The sequence below is a fragment of the Trichomonas vaginalis genome, chromosome II (assembly GCF_026262505.1).
Source record: "Trichomonas vaginalis G3 chromosome II, whole genome shotgun sequence".
In the NCBI taxonomy this organism is placed as follows: Eukaryota; Parabasalia; order Trichomonadida; family Trichomonadidae; genus Trichomonas; species Trichomonas vaginalis.
In genome coordinates this window covers 9828374-9851835 of record NC_067204.1, presented here as the reverse complement: position 1 = coordinate 9851835, position 23462 = coordinate 9828374, and the positions used below count along the sequence as shown (strand labels likewise).

At 31.2% G+C, this 23462-nt stretch overlaps 10 protein-coding genes across 10 annotated transcripts, besides 3 other annotated features; 3 read left to right on the top strand and 7 right to left on the bottom strand.

The window, feature by feature from the left end:
* Positions 1–310: 310 nt before the first annotated feature.
* Positions 311–1745, bottom strand: TVAGG3_0516560 (transcription initiation factor TFIID family; the record flags this gene model as incomplete). The annotated part of the gene is made up of 1 exon (XM_001310227.2): positions 513–1745. The coding sequence occupies one exon, from the start codon at positions 1743–1745 to the stop codon at positions 513–515; it is 1233 nt and encodes a 410-aa protein (XP_001310228.2).
* A 474-nt stretch (positions 1746–2219) lies between these two features.
* On the bottom strand, positions 2220–2659 carry TVAGG3_0516550 (uncharacterized protein; the record flags this gene model as incomplete). The annotated part of the gene is made up of 1 exon (XM_051237096.1): positions 2359–2640. The coding sequence occupies one exon, from the start codon at positions 2638–2640 to the stop codon at positions 2359–2361; it is 282 nt and encodes a 93-aa protein (XP_051094920.1).
* A 451-nt stretch (positions 2660–3110) lies between these two features.
* Positions 3111–3148: a mobile genetic element.
* Positions 3149–3702: 554 nt separating this feature from the next.
* Positions 3703–3739: a mobile genetic element.
* A 386-nt stretch (positions 3740–4125) lies between these two features.
* On the bottom strand, positions 4126–5403 carry TVAGG3_0516520 (uncharacterized protein; the record flags this gene model as incomplete). The annotated part of the gene is made up of 1 exon (XM_001310228.2): positions 4126–5403. The coding sequence occupies one exon, from the start codon at positions 5401–5403 to the stop codon at positions 4126–4128; it is 1278 nt and encodes a 425-aa protein (XP_001310229.2).
* Positions 5404–5433: 30 nt separating this feature from the next.
* Positions 5434–6471: a mobile genetic element.
* A 238-nt stretch (positions 6472–6709) lies between these two features.
* Positions 6710–8095, bottom strand: TVAGG3_0516500 (STKc OSR1 SPAK domain-containing protein; the record flags this gene model as incomplete). Its single annotated transcript, XM_001310229.2, has 1 exon — positions 6710–8095. The coding sequence occupies one exon, from the start codon at positions 8093–8095 to the stop codon at positions 6710–6712; it is 1386 nt and encodes a 461-aa protein (XP_001310230.1).
* A 764-nt stretch (positions 8096–8859) lies between these two features.
* Positions 8860–10904, bottom strand: TVAGG3_0516490 (uncharacterized protein; the record flags this gene model as incomplete). Its single annotated transcript, XM_001310230.1, has 1 exon — positions 8865–10904. The coding sequence occupies one exon, from the start codon at positions 10902–10904 to the stop codon at positions 8865–8867; it is 2040 nt and encodes a 679-aa protein (XP_001310231.1).
* Positions 10905–10991: 87 nt separating this feature from the next.
* On the top strand, positions 10992–12589 carry TVAGG3_0516480 (cAMP-binding protein 1-related family; the record flags this gene model as incomplete). Its single annotated transcript, XM_001310231.2, has 1 exon — positions 11005–12558. One exon carries the CDS (start codon positions 11005–11007, stop codon positions 12556–12558), a length of 1554 nt encoding a protein of 517 aa, XP_001310232.1.
* Positions 12590–13699: 1110 nt separating this feature from the next.
* On the top strand, positions 13700–16645 carry TVAGG3_0516470 (antigen BSP-related family; the record flags this gene model as incomplete). The annotated part of the gene is made up of 1 exon (XM_001310232.1): positions 13850–16039. One exon carries the CDS (start codon positions 13850–13852, stop codon positions 16037–16039), a length of 2190 nt encoding a protein of 729 aa, XP_001310233.1.
* Positions 16646–17938: 1293 nt separating this feature from the next.
* On the top strand, positions 17939–18892 carry TVAGG3_0516460 (acetyltransferase (GNAT) domain-containing protein; the record flags this gene model as incomplete). Its single annotated transcript, XM_001310233.1, has 1 exon — positions 18073–18675. The coding sequence occupies one exon, from the start codon at positions 18073–18075 to the stop codon at positions 18673–18675; it is 603 nt and encodes a 200-aa protein (XP_001310234.1).
* A 117-nt stretch (positions 18893–19009) lies between these two features.
* Positions 19010–20474, bottom strand: TVAGG3_0516450 (GTP binding; the record flags this gene model as incomplete). The annotated part of the gene is made up of 1 exon (XM_001310234.1): positions 19051–20151. The coding sequence occupies one exon, from the start codon at positions 20149–20151 to the stop codon at positions 19051–19053; it is 1101 nt and encodes a 366-aa protein (XP_001310235.1).
* A 487-nt stretch (positions 20475–20961) lies between these two features.
* On the bottom strand, positions 20962–23245 carry TVAGG3_0516440 (uncharacterized protein; the record flags this gene model as incomplete). Its single annotated transcript, XM_051237095.1, has 1 exon — positions 21169–23238. One exon carries the CDS (start codon positions 23236–23238, stop codon positions 21169–21171), a length of 2070 nt encoding a protein of 689 aa, XP_051094919.1.
* Positions 23246–23462: the final 217 nt, after the last annotated feature.

Below are 23462 nucleotides of genomic sequence, written 5' to 3'. Positions count from 1 at the left end.
ATTCCAAATTTTTTTCAAAATTCAAAAAATGACTATCAAAATCTAAGAATTGAAAAATAAATTTTGATTTTTGGAATTTTTTTGGAAAAAATTTAAATTTAAAATAAAATTTTCTGCTTTAATATTGAATTCCATAAAATTCTAAATAATAGATTTTCATATAATTTAACAATTAAATCTATTTATTTAGTCAAAGATGAATTTTGATCCATTTTTATGAATCAATATTCTAATAAAGAAGGGTTACACTTATACAATGATTAGTTATTGCAAGCACACGAAAAATAAGCATATCAAGGGATTGATACTTCTCAATAATTCACAATCTTTAATCTTCCAAAATTTTTTAAATGTTAAGGTAATTTACTGAATGATATATGCATTAAAAAGGCCTTTTGATTTATCTAAAATGTAGATAATTAAAGAAATAAGATTAATATCACAAAATATCTTTATTTAACAAAATTTATATAATAGTGAAATCACTACAGTCAATAATAGAACCGAATTAATTAGAATTCTATCTTCTTAATCTTCTCAATTGCCTTCAAAACAGATGGATCTTTTTCATCAGGAGAATCCTCAATTTTAGCAATCATATCATGTATTAGCTTTCCAATCAACTCAATGTAAGCTGCCTGCTGTCTTGAATCCTTTTGAGCTGAAATTAAAAGACAATAAGGAACAATGTGGCCCAAAAGCTTGGAAATAGCACCAATCCCTAATACGTTGATGCCAGCCAATGCTCCGTAATGAGCGGCCAAAGTAGAATTTGCATTAAAGAGTATTTTAACGAGATAATTAAAGACTGCAACCCTCATCTCTGTATAACCTGATTCGCATCGTTCGATAACTCTTTTGAGCAAATAAGCGCTTTCAGAACGAATTTTTGCATCTTCTTCTGCAATCATTGAAGAAGAATCAGGAGTAACGAGTATTGATAACGCTATACGAATAAGTGCATGAGCAAACAGCGAAATTGATAAAAATTCGTTATCCAATAGGGCACAAGCAACACTGATGACAATATCAACAAATACAGGTTCATTGTAGTGAGTAGCAAGTTCGTTAATAATAAATTGAAGCAAATATGGTATTAATGGCTGTAATGTTGGTTCTTTTCGAATATGATCCAAAATTTTAAGCCGAGAATTAGTAGTATCATCACGGAGTTGGTTAATGATTCTAACATATTCAGCCAAATGGCGCGAAGAGACGACATCTGCGACATATTGACGAGTAGAATAAGTTCTTGAAGTTGTATCAACAGAAGAAGGTCGTAAAATGTCAAATGACTCAGATCTTGAGATATCATTACTTCTATCTGCCGAGTGATCAGCAACAACTCGTTCAGGTGGAACTCCACCAACTAAAAACCACTGATAACCATATGGAAACATGCGAGGAATTGTTGCAGGCTTACTATCCATTGCATTTGTGAGCTTTTCGATCGGATCTTTTACAATGAAAATTTCTGATTGTTCGAATCCAACTGAAGATAATAGAAAAGATGGAGAATTATTATATCCGAGTAATGGTTTCTCATGTGTTGATTCAAGGATTGTATTTAAATGCTTTGGCATTAATTTTTCAGCCCTTGAATTTCTATATAAAATTGAAGCTTTTCTTAAAATGTTCTTTACATAACTTTCTGCATCATCAGCGACAATCTGTAACAAATTGTGCTTCACTGGAATTCCAAGAGCATCAAAATTGACTTGGGCGCCAGTGAGAGCTGCACTCATTTTATCTGAGCCTTATGTTTAATTTGTTTTCCGCGTGTTATATAAAAATTGAATTAAAATATTCATGTTTACGGAAACATTTTTGAATATTTTACAACTTATTCCTTATTGATAAATAATGGGTGAGGAGAAATGGCCTTTCGAAATACATTATAATACATCCATTCATCACTGATATCAAAAAAAATAAGAAATATTTTTGATTTTTGATTGGTAATTATGATCTATTTGCCGACAAAATCTTCATGCTATGTTTCTTCTTCGCCTTATCTATCCTTTATTGGAAGGAAACCGAATATAAAAATATAGAAAAGATCTGAAATTGGAGTTGACAGATCAATTTGATGATCATGAACTTTCACTAGTCGATACATATGAAAGCAACACAAATGAAATAGTATTTGTCGTTGATATTGAAAACGATATAAAATTATAAAAGAAAATCATATAAAAAGAGATGAAAAAGAGTATTAATTTCTCATAAACCCATGAAAATTTGTAATTTTATTTCATATATATCTAAATATATGGACAGAACACAAATTTTCCCTTTCATCATGTTATCAATAAGGATAGGAGAAGATTGAGCATCCCGAATTCATGGAAACATCATTTAGAAAACAGAAACGAAGGGAACGTCACATCCATTTTCTTGGAATGATGATGTGAAACCGAAAGGTTGGCGCATTTCGGGGGCATCATATAAAGAATTTTCATCAGCAGAAGTAAAATGTGGGGTCGGTAATGAAGCAGAGACGTTGAATGGTGCTTTGGGTCTTTGGAGCCAGGAATGAATTTCAGAAGGATCTTGATTGAAGACACCAAGATATGTATCTGAAGAAGAATTGGAAGATTCTACATCATTTTCATCAAAAGCAAACCAGACAGAGTCCATTCCACCGACCTGGTCCAAGCCCTTTCAATTTCTTTAAGAAATTATTTCGGTTTGACACCAAATTTTTATTAGTAAATGTTATTCAACGCATATTGATGAGCAAAATTATCTAAAAATTTTGTACGTTAAATGGAAAAATAGAAAAGCATTACATTTTTGAATTATAAATTTTTGTTAGAAATTTTCGGTTATTTTTGAATAAGATCAGAAATAATTTTACAACCATCTGAACAAATTCTATCGAATCTAATTCCAGATTTTACTGATAATTCTGATTTTTAATATTTTGTGCATTTTCAAAGAAATTTTTAGAATTTTTAAAATTTTCACCGTTTATTTATTCTTCCATTAATCAATTCATATTCACAACAAGTATTACATTTATTATTCATCAATTTTCCTGCGTTTTCTCAAAAAATCCGGAAAAAAAATCTTTTTGCCATTTTATCTCATGTAATTTCAATGGTTATTGTTGTAAACAGAAATTCATCAAAAGTGACACCTCAGAAAAGCTAAAATATTGAATTTTTGGAACTTTTGATAGAGCACGTTTTTAAATATTAATTAAAGTAAATGCATATTTTGTAAAGATTCTTTTTAATAAAAAATAAAATTTTGAAGAAGAACACAAAATCTTCTGAAAAATAATATCACATAAACTCATATTATTTTCTAATATATAACTATTTTATATAAAAATCAAATTCAATGATCTTAAAAGCGAAGGATAAACCTCAAAATTTACGAATATAATGAGTGGGAATATAATGCTTATCTATCATAAAACCATATGAAATATTCCCACTCATTATATTCGTAAATTTTGAGGTTTATCCTTCGCTTTTAAGATCATTGAATTTGATTTTATATAAAATAGTTATATATTAGAAAATAATATGAGTTTATGTGATATTATTTTTCAGAAGATTTCATTCTATATGCCTATGAAAAGTACTCTCAAAACTAACTTTTTCCTAATTATAATTAAATCTAGAATATTGTATTATGCTTAGTATTATTTCATTTTTCTCATTCAATTTAGAATTTACAAATGTCAAAAAATTGAGAGCTGTCACTTTTGATGAATTTCTGTTTATTACAATCTCATGTAATTTCAATGGTTATTAGCTTCCATTTCCCAACTTAAACATATTTTTTCTTTTCCATTACCAAAAAACAATACCATAAAATCCAATCTGCCGACTTCCGAACCAATCCTAAAATTCTCTTCCTAATTTAATACACTAGCGCCAAAAAGTAAATTTTTACATTCATTGTTTAAAATCTGTTAGAAATTTTCGATATTCAAAATTTTTTTATGAAAATTTTAGGAATAAAAGACTGAATGTTGTAATATCATACACTTATTAATACATACAATCATTATTCTCGATAAACAATAGCTGAATATCGTTAATAAGATAAAATGCATATTTAATTTTATTTGAATATTTTAGTAATAGATAAAAAGTAATTATACAATGGTTACTGTCCAGATCCAGCCATAAGCATCTCAGCTTCGTCGTCTTCATCAACTGGTTTTTGCTTATCGAGGCTTCTCTTCTTCCAGATGAGGATGCAAACAGTAACAATAACGGCAAGGGCCATAAAGCCAAGGATCAAGCCCTGGGACTTAAGAGGTGGTCTTTCCCATTTATAAGTTGAATGGAACCAGCAACCCTCTGTAGAAACTGCTGTAAGTGCAAGTGGCTTAGCATCTGTAGCAGCGAAGGTAACATTATCATCAACAACTGTAACATTTGTGATCTTGTCCTTAGCAAAATCGAAAACAGAGTTGCTAATGTAGACAGTAACATTGTCGCCGGTTGAGAATGAATCAAATGTCGATTTAACGATGATAGAGTTGTTAATAGTAATAGAAAAGCCATTAATGTTGAATAAGTAGCCGAGATCTGATCCGCTATTAGAGATTGAGCAGTTATTGAAGTTGACATATGAAATATACATTTGCCTGTTCATTTTATGGAACTTGAACATTGCCTTATACTCTGCACCGTCAACAACAGCGTTTTCGTAGTTTGTAAAATTGCAAACGAAGTTCTGTGTTGGGATGAAGCGAACGATTTGGCTGAGTTTGACGTTGGACATGTTAGATCCAAGGATAAGAATATCACGAGCATAGACATCAACAACGCGAGCAGGGTTAGTAGCATCTGGAATAATATCATTCATCTGACATAATTTCATTGAAAACTGGTAGTTAGTTTCTGGGTTCATAACAGCGCATCCTTTCTTTGCAGAACAGCTCCTGAAGCAATCACCAGTGAAGTTTGTAGCGTTGGCAATGCAATAGACAGCACCGCCAATGTAGTCAGGGTTTGTAAAGCAATTATCGAAAGCTGTAAAATTGCAATAGAAAATGCCGCCGATGATGACAAAGACAGCGCCACCATCATATGCTGTTGTGCAGTTCTTGAATATCATTTCCTGGCAAGCAACATCTTCTACGTTGCGTCCCATGTTTAAGTTTGTAACTGCATTTTCGACAACTTCACGGTAAGTAATAGCTGTAGAGTCTACGCGAAGAACACTCTGCAAAAAGTTTGTTGCACGTGATGATTTAAGAAGAATATGAGTATTTTTTGAAAAAGATTGTACTAATGGAGCTGTGAATTTGTTAAAATGGCAATTCTTGACTTGTAACTTTGTGAATGCATTATTCATTGTAAGTTGAAAATAAGGGGATCTTGAAATATGTGATGTTATTAAGGCTGTTACTGTTAGGTTTGCTGATACTCGCATACAATAGAAAAACCGCTTTTATTTATTTAAGGGTGCACACGAGAGGATCATGTAAACTTCAGAATTTAGAACCTTATTTTTAGGCATTATCTTGGCTACCTATTTAGGCTCGAAAAGCAAAAAATATCAAAAAATACAACTTGACTCCATTATGACCCTTTCATGGAGGTAGTTTTTATCCGCTAGTATTTTCCCTTTGAATCTCTTTACAATTCGAAATCAAATTCAAAACTCAGTAGAAGAAAGGAAGAATCGACTTACTACGGTTGTAATACGAATAGATACATATATTTAATTATTTTTATTTACATAATAATTGTTTGAAGCTCATATTCCATCAAATTTTTAAATAAAAACATTCAAATGTTGAAAATGTTCATATATTTTAATAGGGTTTTGGCACTTTATTGAGGAATTACTACATACATAGTCGAACTGAACTTGATATTTTGAAATTTAAATTATTTATCAAAATTAAAATTTAACTTGAAATTTATAATTATTTAGTCATATTTTGCATAATTCTAAGTAGATTTTGTAAAAAATCAAGAAAGAAAAATTTTAACGTGCTTTATTTTTTCTTTTTTATAATAATACATATTATTATATAATTAACATATTCATAATGTTTCACCCTTTCAAAAATATAATCCTCCTCTCAAATAAACGTACATACGGGTGGCCTCTTTTTTCAAAAAATTAAAATTTGAAATTTTGGGCTCAAATATTAGAGATTTTTTCAACCTTCAACGATATATGTTGTCTATATCAGACCTCCTTTCTTTTTGATACTTAACATTGTTCCTAAATCTTAGCCGTTAAGGCTGTTCTGAAAATATTTTTTTTTCGAAAAAATTCAAAAAAAATTCTTAAAATTCAAAAATCCCTTAATTCCTGAGGATTTTGGAAAAAAGTTTTTACATGAACATGTGTATATTATATGAAGTATATTGATAAGGTAAAAATCAAATTTTATTGCATATTCATCGAGAAAATAAACTAACGAATCCTTCAAAATTGAGAGGGTAATCCTCCTCCTCTCAAATAAACGTACATACGGGTGCACCCTTAAAATAATTGAATGAAATTATCAATCGTTATTGGCGTGAAGCATCATTAAGAATTTTATTTCTACGGGCGTGCAGAGTTTCGCATTTATGTAAAATTCAAAATTCCCTGCATGAAGTTCTCGAATATCTATAATACTATCACAAAGAAAGCTCTAGAATACATTTTAGGGAATACTTGCATGATTGAATATACGTTTTAGTTAAAAACATTATGTTTTTATTGAGAAAAGAAATATTTATTTCATAAGCTGTTTAACATCGTTTGTAAGTGCGTCGAGTTGGTTCTTGAGGGAGACATTCTGGTTCTTTAAGAACTCGACCTTGGCCTTGAGGTCCTTGATTTCCGCTTGCATTGCTGCGATTTTATCTTCATCATCCTTTGAAATTTCCTGGGAAGATGTCTTTGCGACAGTCTTCTTCTCCGGCTGAGCAGCTGCTTGTGCCTGTTGTTCCTTTGGAGCTGCTGTATTTTCTGTCTTTGTAATTGTGAATTTGCCAACTCTCGAAACTGTCTTAGCGCCTTCTCCGCCCTGTGGCTGCTGTGCCGGCTGAGCCTGTGGTTGTGCGGCTGGTGCTGCAGCGGATGGCTGTGGAGCAGGGGCAGCCGCAGGTGTCACTTTTTTAGGAACTGGTGAAGGAACTTCTACCGGAGTTTGAGGGTCTTCTGTTGGGAATTCCCATGTAAAGATCTCTTGTGGCTTTGGCGATTGCTGCTCCTGCTGGGAGTTGTGGATCGCCTGGAAGCGAGTTGCGAGAGGAGGAAGAGATTCAACGAGTTTCTTCGTGAGTCCCTTGATATCCTTGGCCTGCTTGAAGAACTTGTGCTCAAGAAGTTGATGAGCAGTAGGTCTCTTGGCTGGGCTCTGTACAAGGCATGATTTGATGAAATCACGGAAGGCGGAACTGAATTTGGCGTCTTCTGGAAGCTGTGGTGGTGGTGAGTTGACGATCTTGACAATAACTTCAAGTGGGAAGAGGTTTGCGTATGGAGCTGCTCCAATTGCGAGTTCAATCGCTGTAATACCAAGGCTCCAGATATCGGCCTTCTCTGTATAGCCTTCTTCCTCCTTCAATACTTCAGGAGCCATGTAGCAAGGTGTACCAATAACTGTAAATCTTGCGCGTTTTCTTTGACCTCCTTCAAGAAGGTTGGCTGAAATACCGAAATCGCCAATCTTAACATCACCATGCTCGTTGATAAGGATGTTACCGGCCTTGATATCTCTGTGAATTTGACGATTATCATGGAAATAGCAAAGGGCTTGTAAAACTTCATGAAGGATGGCAGCAATAATTGCTTCGTCTTGAATTCCTTTCTTATTTGAGTATCTCATGATTTCATAGCAGGAGCCAGCTGACATGTACTCCATAACTATGTAAAGAACGGATCCTTCAACAAAAGATCCATGGTATTTGACGACATTTGGACTCTGTGATGTGCTCCAGAATGCAACTTCATGACGAAGGTTTTCTATTTCGATTGGGCATGTTTCGAGGTCAATTGTCTTAAGGGCGACCGTACGTCCATTGGCAAGGCATTCAGCAACATAAACTACAGCTGTAACACCTTTACCAACTTGATTTAAAATCTTATATTGCGACTTCTCCAGAGGAAAGGTCATTTTTTAAAAATATAAAAGTGACAATAATTTTATCCAAAATTTTTAGTATGATGCATCATTTAATAACTAAACCCAAGGAGTATCATATATTTCGATTCAAAATATTGACTACTCAGATTTCCAACAAAATTTTTTTTTTGATAACAATCAGACGCCGAAATATCAATATCTTGTACAGTCTTTGGTCTTTGGCCGATGACTCTTATCAATATATCTAATGAACTGTTCTAGAATCTACTACTGAATTCATGTATCATACATACCAGTTGTCAAATATACCTGCAATAACAGTTATCATAAGGGTTAACCATTTTCTAAAACTTGCTAGCATACATATTAAACAATTCTAAAACGTGTCTATATATCCTCTATTAACAGTATAGTGGAATACTCTGTATATTATTTATTTAATGAATCTTGTTTAGAAATTATAAATCTTTAAAGGATTAAAGAGTTATCTATTTTGCGCAATCATCTCTTTATCTATACGCCTCTCATTCAATAAGATCTCAAACTTCATTTTTTATTTAAAGTACCAGTAGGTTTATTTGATATTACTTTAGCTCCATATCTTCAGGGTCATCAAATTTCTTCTACCAGTCTATATATAATCCTTGAGATTTTTTCATTTGAATTTTTCCTTTGCATTTACATTAAAATATTCATAGATATACTTTGCAATACCATCAGATATTCAAATTGTCACAAATATTCTTATCAATAAGATGTATAAAGTAATCAAAATTAAAATCATAAAAAAACAAACATTTTATTTATTTAAACCCTTATCCGGCTTAATTATCTTTGGACTATTAACTGACTTCTGTGATCTCCTTGATGATTTGGATGATCTGTTAGATTTTTCAGGAGGTTTTCCAGACATTATCTGATCTGGAGGTGTGGGTTGGACAGGAATATCTAAATAAGTCGTTGGCTTCTTATCGTAAGGAAATTCAGGGATTTCATAATACTGGAACTCATCTTTGTTATTCATAGCTTCTTTTATCTCATTAATCATCTCTTCAACCTTCAGATATTCTTCTTCAAGAGCATTAACCTCAGTCTCGTTATCTTGCTTAATTTTAGCAATTTTTTCTTCGTTGGAATTTGCAACTTTATCTGCTGCTTCAAATTTTTCTTTTTGAGCATTGATATCTGTTTGTAATATATCACATTCCTTTTTATGCTTCGCTTCGAGCTCTTCTTCTGCTTTATCAGTTGATTCAATACTTTCAATTTGTTGTTCTGACATTTTTTCGACTTCTTCGATTGCCTTTGCAAGATCCTGAAGACGAGACTTCGAGTTTGACTTCAGAGATTCCAACTTTTCTGTGAGATTTTCAAGTTCATCTTTCATTTGTTGACTTTCTGATTTAATCGAGTCCAACTTAGTCTGTCTTGCTGGAATTTTAGCTGTTTGAATAGAAAGTCTAATATAATCTTTTCTAAGGTCATGGATTTTTGTCTCATTTTTAAGATTTCGATTTCTGTAACAGATTTTATTCAGTCCTTCTAAAGCAAAGCAATCGATCTGGTTTGCAGAAACATCAATGTAATGAAGTGACCAATTATCTTGAATTAATTCAAGAAAATCGTATTCAACTCCTTTTGTAAAGAAATTATCAGCCAAATTAATACTTCTAAGTTCTGAGTTACTAGTTAAAGCTTGTGCAATTTGAATTAATGAGTTATCGTTCATTCTTGTTGTTGCAAGATTTAATTTTTTGAGAACAGAGTTATCGGAGAGGGTTCTTCCTAGTACTTGTGCGACAGAATTGCCAAAACTGTTCTTTGAAAGATCAATTTCTTCAAGAATTTGATTTTCAACTAACAAACTTTCTAATTTTGGAGCAACAGAGTCATCGCAATTAGTATTTGATATATTCAGCTCTTTAAGATATTGGTTCTTTGCAAGAATTGCCAAAAGGAATGAAATTCCTCTTGATCCAATCGGATTTCCACTGATATCCAAAAGAATTAATCTCCATTTGCTAGAAAATGCTGATGAAAGTATATCGCATGCAGCCTCTGATAATCCACATGAACTCATCTTGAGGGAATACAGTCCGTCGTTTTGGCAAATAGCTTGTGTAATTGATTCTGCTGGTTGGAACTGATTTCCGCTAATATTTAAGTTTCTAAGTGTTTTATTTTCGCGAAGGCCTTTACAGAGCTCGTACTGGTCGGCTGGATAAAAGCCACTGTTGCTGATATCTAATGTTATTAAATTTTTACAATAAAGTATCAATTGCGAAACATATTTTGGAAAGTCTTTGAATTTTTGGGTCTTCTTCTGTTTGATACCGGCTATACCAGCAATTCCAAAACAATTTAATTTATCTGTTCTTTTTACGACTTCAAGAATCGTATATAAACCATCTCGCGTTATCCAATTTTGTGAATTTGATTGATCTTTTACTCCAAGCTGTAGTGATGTAACGTTTGATTTTGAAATAATATCTGAAATAACGAGGATTGATCCATCAGAAAGATCATTTGCGCCAACATCTAAATGTCTAATGGGAGCATTCATACATATAATAAATACTCTTGTTAATCCTTCATCATGAATTAAATTTCCGTATAAATTTAAAGTTGTAAGATGTTTAAATGTTCTAAGGAATTTTGGTATACGAGATAATAATGTTAATCCACCTTGTAACTTAGAAAGATCAAGCGTAAAGTTTTTAAATCCTCTTTGTATTTGATTAACAAATTTAATGTAATCATCATTAGTTGTTTTGGAACCTACATCGGATTGCTTAGCAGCGTATAAATCAGAAATTCCTTTTTCAAGGATTTCATTCATATGAAAAATCAAATAACGATTTTTTGCTATGTCAAAAAAGTAGGGTCTGAATTTTGACAATCCCCTTTTTTTATACCTCAGAAAAGTGAAATATAAAAAAATGCTAAAAGTTTATGTTATTTCGGCAAAGAATCTTCCAGCAGCCGACTCGAATGGCAAATCAGATCCATACGTCGTAATACATTCAGTTGATGGTAATAAATTTAAATTTGGACAAACTACAGTTCAAAAATTAACATGCGATCCAAATTGGGATCCTCTACTTAAAAATCCGTTCTTGTGCCCATTTGTACGCGCTAGATCGTTTTTGTTTGAAATATACGACAAAGATACAATATCAAAAGATGATTACTTAGGTATGGCACAGTTTGACATGGAAATCCATCCTATTGGTCAACCAGTTACTCTTGATGTTGAAAACGTTCAACTTCCTACCCCAAGACCACCAAAAATTGTTGTTCAAGTTGATAGTCCAACATCCTTCTATCCAGAAGGCGAAATCTCTAAAAATATACACCATCTTGCTATCACACTTACTTATGATCCTCCGATTTCCTTTACATCACGTTATCATCCACCAGAGCTTTCAATGCTCGCAATCCACAACGATTCAAAGATGATGGAACGAATATACGGAGGCATGACACCGCCTCATGGCATTCTCTTGGATGCTATGCCACAACATGTCGGTCCAACAGGCTGGACTCAAGTTATCAGAGTCAATATCAAGAAGGCAAAAGGATTGACACTTATTCCTCTCGTAACAAGTAAAATTAACAAGAGAACAATTACTGTCAACTACTGTGGTTTCCAAAAAGAGCCTAAAAAAGACAATGTCAGATTATGTGACAGCAAAGCTACAAATACCGGAGTTTTGCTCTACAAATCTTCTGTTAATGCAAATAATGAAGAGCTCCTGACACTCGGCAGCCTTGTAGAGTTCACAGAAAAAGGATTTGAATTCAAAAAGTTCGAAGGCCAACCGATTTCGGAATCCGACTACATTTCATTTGTCAAGAATGTCGGTATCGATCCAAGTACATACGCAATGAGATTCAATATTTCACTCGGAGAAACTTATTCTTTATTAGATGCAGCGAAATTACATAGTATCGAATTCCCTAAGCAGATTAAATTCGGCCTTGGCTGGAGCGGCTCAAAGGATCTCGATTCATATGGTTTTATCGTTAGCAAAGACTATAAAGTTATTGGATACGTTTCTGGAGCTTCGAAATCGAAGTTTAGTTACATCAAGCATATGGGCGATGCAGCATCAGGCTCAGAAGATAAGGATGCAGAGTCAATTGTTGTTAATTTAACCGAAGTTCCAGATGAAGTTGGCACAATTGCAATTTTCGCAACTTACGAGAATGGAACATTCTTACAAGTACAGAACATTTACATGAGAGTATGCACAACCATCGATAAGAAGGAGAAAGAACTAATGTACCTTCCAGTCGTTGCAAAACGCCGCCAGAACTCTTTACTGTTCGGAATCCTTTACAGAACTCCTAAAGGATCCTGGGATTTGTTCCCTGCTGCAAAACTCTTTGAAGGAAAAGATTCTCATGATATTGGAGAGTATTGCAACGAATTCTTCGAAATTTCCGGCATTGTTGAAGATGTTATTAATGCAGAACAACCATCTAAGTAATAATTTAATATTTTTGATTTTTTATGTAAAGATTATCATAATTTCATTTTTTATAATATCATCAGTTTTACATTTTTATTCGAATACATCACAAGGCATATTTTCTTTTTAAAAATCAATAGTTTTGCAATTATTTTTTCAATCCTTTGTTTAAAGGGGTAATTTTATTGAAGAACCTAGGAAATATACTATGTGTTCATAATGCAATTGATCATATTCGTTTGTTTAATCATTTCAATACATAATTTACAATCATAAGAATAAAAGCGGCATTATTTTATCTATTTAATGATGTGCTTTTTCTGTTTCCACTTTATGCGAATGAAGATGTATTCAATCAAGATAACTATGTTATTTAGAGCTTCTTTTGCAAAACTATTCGCCTTTTATTTACTGCACAATGAAAATTCGTAAAACAAAATTAACACATTTCCCATGTTTCGTCATGGGGGCGAAGCAACCCAGAAATGTCGGAAAAATGTAATTATCTAGTATATTGGAATACCAATCAATTCAAATTGTTTTGGGCATTCCAAAAAAATTAGAATTGATTGGTATTATTATTTTTTGCTTTTATGTCGATCAGCATTTGAATCAAAAATAATCGTATGATTGAGAATTTACGTAATCCCATCGTTACTTTTAAATGATTTATTAACAACACCAAAATGATTCAGCAGAAAGAATTCTGAAAATCATTTATATAAATTATGATGGATCGGTTAATGTTATAGGACAAAATAACGGAAAATGTGGTTGGCTTTGATTTAGATTTTGGATAGTATTGAAGTATGTTTGGAACTCTTACATCTTAGGTAAAGCTTGCGATTCTGATATTTATTTCAACCCATGAAACATTTTTTTTTCAATTGTATCTTGAATTGAATTAAAATAAATTTGATAAGTGTTGGAGTGTTTTTCAAACGATTTAAAGAATCAATTTATGAAGTATTCAAAATTTGAATTTTCTTTTTGAAACTCTTTGGCACGACATATTGACTGTTAATCATGACTAAATTTAAATGACCTTATATTTGGTTAATTTCAGAATCGATATTTGCATGATCCTCCCTAGACAATTATGATGTGATGATTATTTTAAATGAATATTAAAGTCAATTATAATTTTGATTATCGCTCAGAAAAATTTGAGGATATATTTAAAAGCTAATGCTTTTGTTTTACATCCACAAGAAACCGATCCCTTTCTAGGGATTATGAACGAAAAAGGATAATGACTATCAAGCTGACTTCAATAATTCTAAATCTTTTTAGAGATCAATAAGTTTAGATGGAATATAGCTGCAATGAAAGTAATAAATGTATTATCACAAGCAATGAATTAGACACCAGTTTTTATCAAAATTCATCAGTCGAATATATCTATATTACTGGAGAAGTTACAAAGATACCAAATTACTGTTTTGGTTTCTGCACTAATCTCATTGAAGTTCACTCATGCTCGAAAATTTCATATATAGGAGAATATGCTTTTGTTCGATGCTTGAATTTAAAAAATATAAGCTTTTTATCTAATGTTGAAGTAATTAGTGATTTTGCACTATGCAATACAAACATCGAATCAATTCATCTTAATAACAATTACGTCAAAATTGGAAACCATGCATTTTACTCATCTCATATGAAAGAAATCACTTTACCTCAAAACATTACTACAATTCTGAATGGAACATTTCTTGGTACAGGTCTGAAGACAATAAAAATTCCATCTAAAGTTGAAAAAATTATGGGATACGCTTTCGGTTATTGTGCAATAGAATCAATCGAATTACCAGAATCACTAATTTTTATTGGACAATATGCGTTTATTAATTGTGTTCTACTTAAAAATATTACATTACCGAAAAGCCTAAAAATTGTGGAATGTAATGCATTTTATGGCTCAGGAATTAGAAAATTAGAATATCCAGAAACAATTGAAAAAATAGATTTTACTGACGCAGAACTAAACTATCTATCGTTTCCTGTATCTGCTGTTAATTTTCATCATGAACCTTTTGATCCTCAAACATATAAAAAATCTATTGTTAATGTTACATATAGACCTAATGATAAGATTATTCCAAAATATCTTTATTATAATTGCATTGATCTAATAGAAATAGATGAAAATAAGCTTATTTTTAGGAATGGACAATTTTGCCTATTACCAGAAAATATCGAAGTAATTGAAGAATATGCATTTTATGGTACAGATATTACAAAGATTAAATTTTCCAAATCAGTGAAAATAATCAAGCGAAACGCATTTAAAACAATGGATGGTTTTTCACCAGTAATTTTTTCAAATATTACATTTCAATCAAACAATATAAGCATTTATCAATTCTTAAACGCGCAAATAATAAATTTCCCAGATAAAGATGGAAACATGAAAACTATTAATTTAACATCAAATGATGAAGCAGAATATAAAGGTGAAGATTTAACTGAATTAACAATGTTTCAATTTTACGGTTATAGAAATGAATCATTATCATTACCCGAATCAATAACAACGATACCATCATTCTGCTTTTATCACGCTTCATTTCATCATATCAATTTATCTCATATCGTTCATGTGGGAGATTGTGCTTTTTATGAAACAAATTCAAATAATTTTACATTTTCAGATAAATTAATCTCCATTGGAAATTACGCATTTGAAAAAGTTAATTATCTTATATTAAATCTTCCAGAATCTAAAGTAATAACCTATGGCGAAGGTGCATTTTACATTATATTCGGATTTAATTTGCAACCTATTGTTAACACAATGGAATTTATTCCTAAATATTGCTTTGCTTCATCAAATTATTATATGATGGGAGATACTTATCCTAATGATCTGGAAATACCATATACAATTAAACTGATCGGGTATGGGGCATTCGAAGGTTCATATTTCTCTTCACTTAAAATCAATAACGGAGATTACACCATACAATCTTATGCATTTTATTATACTCAAGTTGCTCGACTCGATTTTAATTATGGTTTGCAGAAAATAGAAGACAATGCTCTTAACTATGGAATTGATATTCCAAATAATAATTTAAATGAATATGAAAGATATAGAATTGGACTTGAACCAAATTATAATTTTGATTTTCGAAAACAGGATCCATTGTATCAAATGGGCCAAAACATATATTATTGTAATGACCAAAATTGCACGATCTTCGATGATGGCGCTCTATCAATGTATAGTATTGGCCCTTCTGATCTAATTTTTGGCGATAATATTTTTGTAATGGATTTACAAGGTGATGCAAATCCTGAAGCAGGAAATTGGGTGTCTACAAAAAATTTTTATTATTCAGGAATTTATGATAATGATGACAATATATCTGCATCAATGAAATTTTTCATTTATAGATTTAGTGAAAATGTTTATGTTCCAAGTACTTATAAAAATGACACACTTGCAGGGAAACCAATCAAATATTATGATACTAAATATAATTATATAACATAAGGAAGTCAATTTGGAAAATTGTTTTCACTTTAGGAGAATATAATTTTCCATTTGGAAAATTTAAAAAGTGAGACGCGCAGGATTCGAACTTTTTTAAAAGTTGATTTAAATGAATTTTAGTGTGGAATATAAGGATAATATCATATTTAAAATAAGAATATACTAGTTTAGGTGGTATTAATTTTTTCGATAAATTTGAGAGTATGTACGTTTAGGGCATGAAAAGTGTCAAATCGCTCAGCGAAAGCTGAGCTAGCTTCGTTCTCGAAAGAATAAGGAAGGAGTGAAGGAGAATGATACAGAAGTTGACACATTCATATCATTTCAATAAATTTTGATCAAATTGAAATTCAATAAAATTCAATTCAATTCATATCCTTCAGTCCGTACATTGATATCCTTCTGCATCACAATGATAACTCGGGCATCAATAGTTTACAACTAACTCAGAAAAAACAAGATTATTACTTCCTGCTTACAGCTTTTAAAAAGTTTCGATGATAAAAATCACTCTACTCTCGTTTATCGACATATGGTGATAGTAGGTAAACATATTCTTATCGATATTAATAAAAATATTTGTACGAAAATCTTATCCAATTAGAGAGTTATTCATAAAGTATATGATAATTATAATTACTTTATCTTTGTTTTATCTTTGAATAAACAATTTAATTTAAATTGCATAATATTTTTTGGTTGAAAAGACAGGAAACTTAGTTGAGTTTGTATTATTTTTATCGTTTAATTCATTGTATCAGTGAGTGATCCAGATATTTAAGATATTTAGAAAAAAATTATTAATTTGATTAACAAATTTTAATCAAAATAGCAAAAATCTATTTGATAGCTGTAAAAAAACAATAATTTTTATTTCAAGCAAAATCACTTATTTTCATCTAAACGTATAAAATTATCAATTTTATGAAAATAAATTGAAAATCTCATGAAATGTAAAGGAGAGTAATATTTTTCAATTTTCTTTTTTTCTTTGTCTCAAATATTTTCTGTTGGGAATTTTCTTGTTATCAAAAAATAATTTTAATATTTGTTTATTTCATTACATACAATAAAATTTTAAAAACTCTATTTCTTCTCAAGAAAATTTTTTCCTTCATATGAAGAAACATTTTGTTCTCCATTTGATACTGAGTCTAAATCTCGATTTTTGAATTTTCTTCTTTCCAAATTTCTTTTTTCCAAATTAGAAGTTTAATTCAAATTTTCAATAGTTTATATATTTTCTCAAACCGTCTCAGATTTTCTCACTTTTTAGGGATTTTCTCTCAAAATATACAAAAATAGTAATATCAATACATGTGTCTAATATACTTTAAAACCATCGTGACAAAATTCAAAAACGAAGAGTTCTTCTCTCCAAATTTTTTTCAAAATCAAAAAAATGAGATAAAAAAGTACGTTTGGAAAATTCATTTTTAGCATTTTAGGAATTTTCTCACTTTTCTTCCAAATTGACATCCTTATATAACACGATCTAAAACAAGAAAATTGAAAAATGAAATAAATTTAGGAAAAAAGGAAGTACTTAAAAAGAAACACATTCCTATCAGGGTAAAGGAAATAAATTACCAAAAAATATGTTTACATATCGAAGAAAGAACTTCAGATAATGAGTACATGCTAATAAGGCACAAAATTGCTAAAAACTCTCTGCTATCTCTATTTCCATGTATAAAGCCGATTAAATAGCTATTGTTATAAACAATTATTATAAGTATATTTAAATATATTGTATCTAACTTAATCCTGCGTTAGATACAATAAAAAGTTTGATTTCATTTAACATATTAAAAGAATTGGTGAGAGATTGAGCCATTGGATAATGTAGGCCTTGATATGATAGATATATGAAATTTAACTAAATTAGTAATATTTTTGAAATAATTGATATATTTTGTAAGGCCGATCTCAAAATTTTGTATATTTTGAAAGATGGATCCCAGGTGAATATAAAATCTCTCCCTGACTGTGAATTGATTTTGATCTTATAAAAATTTCTCACATAAAGATTTATGGAGGAAAATCAAAAATTCCTCATCAGGGAAATGAAAAAGGCAGATATCGAGGAAGTTGAGAAGCTACATATTGCCATTTTCCCTGTGAGGTACTCCAAAAATGTTTTTATTGGATTTTTGAGACCAGATTATTTATCATTAGTTATCGAAACAGAGTGGTATGGAGAAAAGCGTATTATTGGTGTTTCTACATCATCCCGCAATTGGGCATCTCCTTTTTCTCGCTCTCGAACTGCATACTTATCAACATTTGGAATTCTACCAGAGTTCCGTAGACATCATCTTGGAACATTGCTTTTAAACGCTACGGTTGCATGCCTTGCAAAGTATTATGGCTGCATTGAGCTTTCATTGCATATGGAAGCCGCAAACAAGGCTGCATACGAGTTTTACATCAGCAACAAATTTATTGCTGTCCAATTACTTCCAGATCATTATACATTTAACAATTCATATCATGATGCCTATTTCATGAGGAAACCAATCAATACAATCGAACTAGACAGAAAAAATACAATTGAGTATTCAAAAGAAGTTGAATATTTAGCACATAATTCACAATATATTTCATGGTTCCATAGATTTTGTTTGGATCCTTAAATGCTATTGAAGTATCAAAAGTATATATACAGACTTATATGAATTACCCAATGCCATTGCTCTTCGAAAAAAAATTTATCAATGTATAAAATATTATGAAAAAAGGAGAGCTCTTACTACTATTATGACCATAAGATCAATTCTTATTACTCGACGATGAATCATTTTCTACAATTTCTTACTTATATTATATATTATTTTGTTTTTTAAACTTTATCATATGAATTATCATTATTTTTATTAGAGATCATTAAAATTATATAAATGGTCGCAGATTTTTAAGAGATTAGATTTTATAAAAAAAATTATTGCAAAAAATTTTAAAAAGTTAAGATTGTATTTATATTTTTATGAAAAAAGAGTTTGAAATAATCATTACTTACCAGTCTTGATACAAGCAACATCTTCATCTTCGAGGACATGAGAAAGACCAACGATTTGGCCTGGTCTCTTGCAACTTCTTCCCCAAACAACAGCGCCTTTGAAGTTATCTACGAGATCTTTGTGAATTGCGTTGCAAAGATCGCGAACTGTCTGTCCTTTACGGAGAAGAACAGCCTTTCCGAAGTCTGGCTTATCACCAGGTGGCTTTGTGTAAACTCTGCAAATATTGAGCTCATTGAAGATCTTTTGCTTGATTGAGTCGAGGCCGAGGTCGTAGATGACAGATGTAACGACAGACTTTGGAAGGCGGGCAAGACGATCGATTTCTTCGATTGTAAGTGTGTCAACTTTGTTGTAAACAAACATGGCTGGGATATATCTCAAATTCTTGATGTTAAATGCATCAATAAATCTATCAATTGTAACGTCTTCTGTAATTCTAATATGGCCGGATCTAAATCTGTTGGCTGTAGCTAATGATTTCATCATTTCAATATCTAAGTGTGTTTGTGGAACAACGCAGTCAATTGTAACACCACCACGAACCATTGGTGTGATTTCAACCATTGGTGGAGTATCATTTACACGAATACCGAAGGAATGAAGTTCATTTGTAAGAGTTTCAATTTCAACATCAGCTTTGGCAGCATTGATAACGTAAACAATGAGGTCGCAGGAGCGAACGACAGCAAGAACTTGCTTACCTTTACCATAGCCAGTGGAAGCACCTTGAAGAATACCAGGAAGATCGAGAAGCTGAATATCTACACCGTTTACTTGAAGAATACCTGGTACAGCTGTAAGTGTTGTGAAATCGTAATCACCAATTTCAGATTGTTTATCTGTTAATTTGCAAAGAAGAGACGATTTACCGACAGAAGGGAAACCGAACAGGCAAACACGAGCATCACCGGTTCTTGCAACATCGAATTGTGGACCACCATCGCCACCTTTTGATGCTTCTTCGACAAGTTGAGCACGAAGTTTTGCAAGCTGGGCTTTGAGGAGACCCAAGTGGCGCTCAGTGGCCTTGTTAATCTGGGTCCTGCTCATCTCCTTCTCGATGTCGGCTATACGCTCTTGAACGCCCATCGAAATATCCAGACAAACCTTTTCAATTTCAAAATTTCTCTAGCGCTCATTATCAATATGCAAAAATCGATTTTGACCAAATAAATCGGATACACACTGTTATAAGATCATTTTTATCATATTTTCAAAGATCTATTTTTTCTGAAAAATATTGATGCACTAAAATCTGACAAAATTATTGAGATTTTATTCAGTATTGAATTGAATCTTGTGATTAAAACTATATCAGTACACAGACATATTAAAGCATAATGCACCAAGAAATGCAAACTTATTTGAATTATTTAGCTTAAATGAGATCGAATCCAAGCCGAAATGAGATAAATAGTGCGACATATACAAAAAGGAGATCATTAAAAACATTATGGACTGAATTTTTACAAGATAAATGTATTTTTCTTATAAGCAACCATAGAATTAATTTGAATTTTTGTTGATTGATGTGGACAATCCTCAATTATTATAAGAATTTAATAGTTCCATCAATAATTTGAAAGATTTCTATAATGATTTGGTGATCTTGCTCATACTTTTTTAAAAATATTACATAAAAATTTGATGAAGTTGTATATATAAACAAGGATTTAAAACACAAAAACACAAAATAAAGATTTGATGAAGTTGTATATATAAACAAGAATTTAAAACACAAAATTACAAAATAAAAATTTGATGAAGTTGTATATATAAACAAGAATTTAAAACACAAAATTACAAAATAAAGATTTGATGAAGTTGTATATATAAACAAGAATTTAAAACACAAAATTACAAAATAAAGATTTGATGAAGTTGTATATATAAGCAAGGATTTAAAACACAAAATTACAAAATAAAGATTTGATGAAGTTGTATATATAAACAAGGATTTAAAACACAAAATTACAAAATAAAGATTTGATGAAGTTGTATATATAAACAAGGATTTAAAACACAAAATTACAAAATAAAGATTTGATGAAGTTGTATATATAAACAAGAATTTAAAACACAAAATTACAAAATAAAATACAGAAGTTATTTTGATTTCTTTTTAGCAAGTTCTGCCTTTTTCTGTTCAATTAAAGCCAAAATTTTTTCTCTTTGTTTAAGTAACTGTTCCTTTGCCTGTGACAGACCTTCTATTTCATCACTAATAGCTTCCTTTTCCTCAGTTATTTTTATTAATTCTTGTTTTGCATTTGTCATTTTTATGGCTTTATTATGACGTTTTTCCATTGCTTCGATTCTTCTCATTTGAAGAACTCTTATGTCCATTGCAACACTCCTTATCTTAGCTCTCTTCTCGCGAACAGTTCTCATGAGTTCGATGTTCTCAGCACACATGATTTTATATGTTTTCAACAAAGAGGAAGTTGGATTTTGTTCGGCCAATTGAGATGACCTCGCGCTGAACAATAACTCCATGACTTCAACGGATTTGGATTCTATCAATCGAAGTTTCCTTTCTTCTCTGGCAACAAACATCGTTAAGTCGTTGGATTCGACCAAATTTCTGAGATTTTGGATTTCATCGGCTTTTGTTTGCCTCAAATGCTCTTTTGCTTGATTCAATGCAGCTTCTGCACGCTTTAGAGCACCACCACGCCACTTTTCGTAGAAAAGCTGGTTGAAAAGTGTTGCATAAATCGCATTTGTTTGCAATGCAGGAATATTCAGCTCAACGCTATAAGCGAAGTTGTGAATCTTATCCTCTAGTGTTTCCTCTTCTTCCTCTTCTGCTTCTGTAGCTGTTTCTTCTTCTTCGTTCTTGAATTTTAATTTTTCAAGTTGTTTCGTTTCGTTTTCTGAGATATAAGTATCATAATAGTCATCATAGTCTGATGAATACTCGGAATTCTTAAGTTCTGTGTTCTGTTCTTCATTTTCGCTCTCAGAATATTCAAAATCTTCTTCTGTGTCTTCATTTGCTTGATCCAATAGTGTTGATCTCTTTATACGTCTTGTCTTCCTAATTTTACGTATGCGGTTGGTCTTTACTCCATCAGGATTTAGAGTTCCTGTTTTTGTTCCTTTTTCTTTTTCATTTTTCTGGATTTCTTCAATGTCTTCCTCTTCTTCGATTTGAGGAGAGTTAATAAAACCTTCTTCTTCTGGAAAATTCTCTGAATTATTTAAAGATTCAATATCAATGTTTTGTGCATTAGATAAATTGGCTTTTTGAGAGCTATGTGCACTACCTGGTGATTTTCTACTATTTACAGAACCTTTTTTACTCGGTGGTTTTGAATTTACAGAATTATTCTTATTATTTGCATTTTCTTTATCTGATTCTTTGTTTTTAGCATCAGGTTTGTGATGGTGATGATGGTGTCTATGCTTTCTATGATGATGTTTCTTATTTTCGTCTTGATTTTCATTATTATTTTCATTATTGTTTTCGTTTTCAATTTCATTGTTTTCTTCTTCATTTTCATCTTTATCTGATTCATTTAGACTAATTGAAACTTGTGGTTGAGCAAATTGTTCAATTAATATTTCTGGAGAATTTTGAGCTAAAATTTTGAGAGTTTTAGTCTCCTCCTTGTATTTATAATCTGTATGAATAGCGATAAAAGCTTTTGATGTGATAAAACCTTTTGGATTTTGTAAAATTTGCCAAGAATTAGTTTTAATTGCAATAGAGGTATTTGACTTGAATGGTGGGAAAAAAGGTAAGTATACGAGCGTTATTAATCTATCTGAAAAGAAAAGTTTAATTCTGAAATAATCATTTTCTGGAAATGCGTTTGTATTTTCGAACAATTTTGGAAAATCTGTGGGATTTTTGACAACGTATGCCGAATTTTCTTCATTAGGGAGTTTTAACGTTGAATTTTCTATGAAAAGTAATGGATTAATGGATTTATCAAGTAAATTTGTAATAATTTCAGCTAAAACAGACGAAGGTCCTGATAAATAAGATTTTGTTGCTTTAGAATTAATTCCGAATGAAACGAGTGTTAAATTATTGCATTTTTCTGAATTGTCTAAGATAAACTTTGCCATTTCCTGTGGGGAAGAAGAACAAGTCAATTCAATAGGATTCTTTGCATCATCAACGAATTCATCTGTAACCTCAACGAAATTAATCAATTTTTCATTCATTCTGTTTACTATTTTTTTATACAAAATAAAATTAAAAATAAACATAATAAACATTAATGACATATCATACTTTTCAGAATCCACTAAAAATATTGAAGATTTATCCAATTCTTGAAAATCAAATTCATAAATTTAAGAGTTCCATGCCAAAATGTACAATACTATTATTTGCTATCAAATTATATATCTAATTGTACTATTATTTTCCGTTAATTTTGCAAGAC